General features: G+C 42.6%; 1 protein-coding gene across 2 annotated transcripts in view; it reads right to left on the bottom strand.

Moving 5' to 3' along the window:
- arhgef19 (Rho guanine nucleotide exchange factor (GEF) 19) overlaps window positions 1–7,500 on the bottom strand; it is a 65,852-nt gene that overhangs the window by 13,312 nt on the left and 45,040 nt on the right. The window contains exons 2-3 of one of the 2 annotated variants that reach the window (XM_061970489.1): window positions 1,450–2,137; window positions 905–1,381 (exon numbers count right to left, since the gene is read on the bottom strand). In XM_061970489.1, coding sequence (XP_061826473.1) covers window positions 905–1,381; window positions 1,450–2,116 — 1,144 coding nt within the window. In that variant the 5' untranslated portion in view covers window positions 2,117–2,137. The remainder of the gene's footprint in view (window positions 1–904; window positions 1,382–1,449; window positions 2,138–7,500) is intronic. The other variant, XM_061970490.1, reaches the window with a different exon arrangement.

The following is a 7,500-nucleotide window of genomic DNA, read 5'->3' as shown; positions in this document are numbered from 1 at the left end:
TGTTTCCATACATTCATTTGGACCTCCACAAATAGATTTGGTACTATCCATCCATCCATCCATCTTCTCCCGCTTATCCGAGGTCGGGTCGCGGGGGCAGCAGCCTAAGCAGGGAAGCCCAGACTTCCCTCTCCCCAGCCACTTCGTCCAGCTCTTCTTGTGGGACCCCGAGGCGTTCCCAGGCCAGCCGGGAGACATAGTCTTCCCAACGTGTCCTGGGTCTTCCCCGCGGCCTCCTACCGGTCGGACGTGCCCTAAACACCTCCCTAGGGAGGCGTTCGGGTGGCATCCTGACCAGATGCCCGAACCACCTCATCTGGCTCCTCTCGATGTGGAGGAGCAGCGGCTTTACTTTGAGCTCCCCCCGGATGGCAGAGCTTCTCACCCTATCTCTAAGGGAGAGCCCCGCCACCCGGCGGAGGAAACTCATTTCGGCCGCTTGTACCCGTGATCTTGTCCTTTCGGTCATAACCCAAAGCTCATGACCATAGGTGAGGATGGGAACGTAGATCGACCGGTAAATTGAGAGCTTTGCCTTCCGGCTCAGTTCCTTCTTCACCACAACGGATCGATACAGCGTCCGCATTACTGAAGACGCCGCACCGATCCGCCTGTCGATCTCACGATCCACTCTTCCCTCACTCGTGAACAAGACTCCGAGGTACTTGAACTCCTCCACTTGGGGCAAGATCTCCTCCCCAACCCGGAGATGGCACTCCACCCTTTTTTTGGTACTAACTCCTCATAAACATATTAGAAGTTACACACCTGGTCTGCCAGAGACTAAGAAGACTGAGGATTAATGTTGCCAAATTAGCCACTCTGCGTTAGACAATACTCCTTTTCTTGGTTCTTATCACTCATTTGTTAGTTCGTGTCATGTGACCATGTCTTTTACACTCACTGTCTGCGGCCAAACTGCTAGAACTCTGTCGGTCCCTGGAGGTGACACGGGCCGACAGGGACTTTCCCAGCTTCAAGGTGAAGGAGTTCTTCCTTTGCGACAGCTGGAGTCTGGAGATCAGCTCCGAGGCTGAGAAGCGCCGTCTCTCATGGTCTCCCTTGCGTGGGACAAAGCTGACCCCGGTCGAGATGCATGCGTCCGGACTGTCTTCGTCCACACCAGGCACCGAGTCCTCTAACATCTGCAGCGGTTCAGAGGGTGGATCTAAGATATCATCTTGAGTCAGGTTCTGCAGGTCTGGACCTGAAGCGTCTGGTGATGAAGGACTTGTGTTGGAGTCTTGTGAGGATTGTCCACTGAGGTTCTCCTCCAGGAAAGAAGAGAAAGGTCCGGGGAAGATGAAGTCTGCATCCAAAACGGGGCTGCTGAGAGACTCGTCACTGAGGCTGTCTGGAGAATAAACCTGCATCTTACGGCCTGAAGACAACAACATGACTTACACACACACAACGCAAACGACGATCTTAAAGGACGAGGACACTCACGGATGGACTTCTCTTTGAGCGAACCTTGAGATGTTCTCCTCTGCAGCTGGTAGGATTCCAGGCTCTGAAAATTCGGACCCTCATGCGGGGATGGGGAGCAAAGTATTTGAGAGTCCCAGGAGTCTCTGTTTGTGTAGAGGGAGGACAGCGGGAAGGCCAAAGGGAGACTTAGAGATGTTTGGAGAGGACTGTACACTGCAGTCACACTTTGTGGTCCTTCAGTCTGCTCGTGTAAAAAAGTCCTAAGACCGCTTTGGCTTTCTAATTCACCCACGATTGAAGTCAACAGCGTTTCGTCCTCATCGGTCGTCTCACTGCAGCTTTTTGGCAAGTCAAACAGTTCACTTTGTGAGCGTCTAAAACTGGGTGAGGCATACGTAGTGCATTGTCTGTCCACAACGTCCGTCCTTGGAGAGAGGTGTCCATTCAGTTCGGCGGTTTCCGGCAGCCGAAGCTCGATGAAGGCCAAAGTCTCCTGCTGACACACGGCGACATGCTGGTGGTGACACGAGGGGAGGAGAGGTGCGTCGTCCTGGGCCTCGGAGTTCACCACCGCAGACTCGCCCGGGCCGGGCATCCACATGCTGGGACTGTCTCCTCTGTAGTGCAGAGCGTGACGGTGTGGCTGGAAATCAGGAAAAGGGGAGAGTCCATACCCGGGAAGCATGGTTGCTCATCCACGCTAGAGCTGAGGGAACACAGGTGGAAATCATCAGAATTGATTGAACATGTTAATGTGGACTCTTCTTCGGCTTCGCTTCTGGTACTCCATCTTGAACCTGCAAGCTAACATGGTCCGATACAGCTGTGTCATACTTGCCAACCTTGAGACCTCCAATTTCGGGAGGTGGGTGCGGGGGGCGTGGTTGGGGCGGGGGCGTGGTTGGGGGCGTGGTTAAGAGGGGAGGAGTATATTTACAGCTAGAATTCACCAAGTCAAGTATTTCATATATATATATATATATATATATATATATATATATAAATAAATAAAAGAAATACTTGAATTTCAGTGTTCATTTATTTACACATATACACACACATAACACTCATCTACTCATTGTTGAGTTAAGGGTTGAATTGTCCATCCTTGTTCTATTCTCTGTCACTATCTTTCTAACCATGCTGAACACCCTCTCTGATGATGCATTGCTGTGTGGCACGCACAAAAGTGCTTTCATCAAATGCACTAGATGGCAGTATTGTCCTGTTTAAGAGTGTCACAACATTGCTGTTTACGGCAGACGGACTGCTTTACTGTAGACGTTCTTTATATTGTGGGAAAGCGGACTCAGGTCCGCATGGAGCTGGAGGGGGCGTGGCCTCCAGCTCCGCCTGAATTTCGGGAGATTTTCGGGAGAAAATTTGTCCCGGGAGGTTTTCGGGAGAGGCGCTGAATTTCGGGAGTCTCCCGGAAAATCCGGGAGGGTTGGCAAGTATGAGCTGTGTTGTTCCCTCTCAAGACGTGATCTGTGTGTGTTTGAATTGACTGACAGATGTTTGTGTATGGAGCGACAGATTTTTACCCTGTGCTTGTACGTGAATAGACAGACACATGTGACGCGCGTTTGCGAATGTATAGATTTTTCCGCTGTGTGCGTATGTGAATGCAGAGGGAGATGCATACATTGTGCTTCTACGTGAATAGACATACATCATTGACATTATGTGTGCGAATGAAAGAAACACATGTCTACATTGGGACGACGTGGCTCAGATGGTAGAGCGTATGAGGTATAATGTAAAGTGCTTTGGGCATCGCTTCAGGTATAGCAAAGCGCTATATAGATATTTACCATTTACATTATGCATGCGTGAATCGAGATACCTATTGAATGTGAGCGTATGTACAAACCCCGTTTCCAAATGAGTTGGGAAATTGTGTTAGATGTAAATATAAACGGAATACAATGATTTGCAAATCATTTTCAACCCATATTCAATTGAATGCACGACAAAGACAACATATTTGATGTTCAAACTCATAAACTTTATTTATTTTTTTGCAAATAATAATTAACTTAGAATTTCATGGCTGCAACACGTGCCAAAGTAGTTGGGAAAGGGCATGTTCACCACTGTGTTACATGGCCTTTCCTTTTAACAACACTCAGTAAACGTTTGGTAACTGAGGAGACACATTTTTTGAAGCTTCTCAGGTGGAATTCTTTCCCATTCTTGCTTGATGTACAGCTTAAGTTGTTCAACAGTCCGGGGGTCTCCGTTGTGGTATTTTAGGCTTCATAATGCGCCACACATTTTCAATGGGAGACAGGTCTGGACTACAGGCAGGCCAGTCTAATACCCGCACTCTTTTACTACGAAGCCACGCTGTTGTAACACGTGGCTTGGCATTGTCTTGGCATTGTGAAATAAGCAGGGGCGTCCATGATAACGTTGCTTGGATGGCAAAATACTGTATGTTGCTCCAAAACCTGTATGTACCTTTCAGCATTAATAGTGCCTTCACAGATGTGTAAGTTACCCATGCCTCGGGCACTAATACACCCCCATACCATCACAGATGCTGGCTTTTGAGCTTTGCGCCGAGAACAATCCGTATGGTTCTTTTCCTCTTTGGAAACTGTGGACTCGTCAGACCACAGAACACTTTTCCACTTTGCATCAGTCCATCTTAGATGAGCTCGGCCGAGCCCAGCGAAGCCGGCGGCGTTTCTGGGTGTTGTTGATAAATGGCTTTCGCTCTGCGTAGTAGCGTTTTAACTTGCAATTACAGATGTATCGACAAACTGTAGTTACTGACAGTGGTTTTCTGAAGTGTTCCTGAGCCCATGTGGTGATATCCTTTAAACACGGATGTCGGTTTTTGATGCAGTACCGCTTGAGGGATCCAAGGTCACAGGCATTCAATGGTACGTGCAGTGATTTCTCCAGATTCTCTGAACCTTTTGATGATATTACAGACCTTAGATGGTGAAGTCCCTAAATTCCTAAATTCAATCATGGCACCCACTTGTTCCCAACTAGCCTGTTCACCTGTGGGATGTTCCAAATAAGTGTTTGATGAGCATTCCTCAACTTTCTCAGTCTTTTTTGCCACTTGTGCCAGCTTTTTTTAAACATGTTGCAGACATCATACTCCAAATGAGCTAATATTTGCAAAAAATAACAACGTTTTCCAGTTTGAACGTTAAGTATCTTGTCGTTACAGTCTATTTAATTGAATATAGGTTGAAAAGGATTTGCAAATCATTGTATTCTGTTTTTATTTACCATTTACACAACATGCCAACTTCACTGGTTTTGGGTTTTGTATATACTGTATATATATATACACACATACACAACTTTTTTTAAGTGCGGTTTGTCTATAGATACTGTACATGTGACAATACTGCTATAGCTCATGAAAGTACAAACGATGCTGGACATTGACAATACAACAAAAGAATATTAACACACACTTCCTCTTCGTGAATGAAAGCCACACCTGTTCTGGCGAAAGTAGATCTTATCTCTCTATTTACAACACACACTCTCAAATGTTTGCATGCGCACACACCAACACACACGCACACAAGGTAAGACAAATGGTTGCCTGTTCCCAGACAAAGGGTGTCTTTATATATGTGTGTGTGTGTGTGTGTGTGTGTGTGTGTGTGTGTGTGTGTGTGTGTGTGTGTGTGTGTGTGTGTGTGTGTGTGTGTGTGTGTGTTTGTATTGCTACCCGTCTTGAGACATCAACAAGGAAAAGTACCTTCCATATGAGGACGGGTGAACAAGTTAGGACCGAAATCATGGTCCCAATACGCAAAACCATTGCATCTAATAGAGAATGTCTCATTTGCACCCCTAGTGGTGAAATCTATCAAAACTAGATTGGTCCCAAAAAGGAGGGATTTTTCAAATTGACTGTGTGTCGGTTTTAAAAGTGCTCCTCCTCTGGTCAACATATGCAATAACAAGTGTGTGTAAGAAATTGAAATGCGCCCCCCTAGGGCAATTGTTTTTTTTTTTGTTTTTTTAATATATATGTATATAGAGACATACTGTAATAACGTGAAGTAAATAATGAAAATTAAAAACCAATTACAAACAAAAAATTAACTAAAAGCAGTCTTTTTCTCACAATGTGTCGACTTTTTTCTTATAAAATTGGGAACAATTTATCATATTCTGTTTCTGTAATATTGCAATATTTTCTCGTAAAATTATTACTTTTTTAATGTAAAATTATTACTTTTTAATGCAAAATGGTAACATTTGTCATATAAAATTCAGACTTTTATCACAATATTGCCAAATTTTTTTGTTCTTGTAAAATAGTGACATTTTTTGAGTAAAATTATGACTTTCGTCATAATTTTGCCAAGTAAAATTCCAAAATATTATTATAACATTGCCAACATTTTAAAGATGTATTATAAAATTGTGACTTTTGTTGAGTAAAATTATGACTCTTTTCATAAAATTGCCAACATTTTAAAGTGTTCTTATGAAATTGTGACCGTTATTGAGTAAAATTCCAACTTTTATCATAACATTGCACAAATGTTCAGTTTTTCTTGTAAAATGTTGACTTGCGTTAAATAAAATTACGAATTTTATTATAAATGATAAATGGGTTGTACTTGTATAGCGCTTTTCTACCTTCAAGGTACTCAAAGCGCTTTGACACTACTTCCACATTTTACCCATTCACACACACATTCACACACTGATGGAGGGAGCTGCCATGCAAGGCGCTAACCAGCACCCATCAGGAGCAAGGGTGAAGTGTCTTGCTCAGGACACAACGGACATGACGAGGTTGGTACTAGGTGGGGATTGAACCAGGGACCCTCGGGTTGCGCACGGCCACTCTCCCACTGCGCCATGCCAAAAAGTTTTTCTTGTGAATTTGTGACCTTTTTCTTGTGAAATTCCAAATCATTTTTCACAACAACCTTTTTTATACCTGCATAATATGTATATATTATTAATGTTGAAAATACAAATCTTTATATATCTAGAAAGGGTGGTCCTAAAGAGGTAGGCATTGTTCGGAGGTCTCAAGAAGGTAACAAATACAAGAATGTGTGTGTATGTGTGTGTGTGTGTGTGTGTGTGTGTGTGTGTGTGCGTGTGTGTGTGTGTGTGCGTGTGTGTGTGCTTGTATTGCTAACCTTCTTGAGACAACAAGGAAAAGTACCTTCCATATGAGGACGGGTGAACAAGCTAGGACCAAAATCATGGTCTCAATACGCAAAACCATTGCATCTAATAGAGAATGTCTCATTTGCACCCCTGGTGGTGAAAGCTATCAAAACTAGATTGGTCCCAAAAAGGAGGGATTTTTCAAATTGACTGTGTGTCGGTTTTAAAAGTGCTCCTCCTCTGGTCAACATATGTAATAACAAGTGTGTGTAAGAAATTGAAATCGCTAACAAACAAGAACGATAAATACGTAGAAAATTACAATATTTTTAAAAGTATGGCTGCTACGACTTAAAAAAGTATAAATAGACCAAAAATATGTAACTCAAATAACATGAGCAAATATATGCGGAGTTGTTCCTTTCGACTTTACAGTTGTCGCCAGGCAGAACTCATTGGGCACAATCACACGAGTGCAGTAAAGTCCAAAAGTAATATACTTAAGCTTGATTTTGATTCCCACGTAATTTTAGTGTTATTATTTTGAAAGTGTACCTCAAGTTTTCAAAGTTTTAGCGTTGTTTTTTTCCTGTAAATTATAAAAACAGGTCAAAAAATATATTCTTTAAATTCTTCGAAATTTTAATTACTGCCCACAAATCAATTTGGGTTTACACTACAACATCATCTGAATGATGCTATAGTAATAACAATATATATATATATATATATATATATATATATATACATATGTACATATGTATATATATATATACACACACACATATATATATATACTTATATATACATATACGTGAATATATATACAGGTAAAAGCCAGTAAATTAGAATATTTTGAAAAACTTCATTTATTTCAGTAATTGCATTCAAAAGGTGTAACTTGTACATTATATTTATTCATTGCACACAGACTGATGCATTCAAATGTTTATT

This window comes from Nerophis lumbriciformis, linkage group LG01, assembly GCF_033978685.3.
Source record: "Nerophis lumbriciformis linkage group LG01, RoL_Nlum_v2.1, whole genome shotgun sequence".
Lineage (NCBI taxonomy): Eukaryota > Metazoa > Chordata > Actinopteri > Syngnathiformes > Syngnathidae > Nerophis > Nerophis lumbriciformis.
Note: the sequence above shows the minus strand (reverse complement) of the source record. Positions and strands in the feature narration are given on the sequence as shown.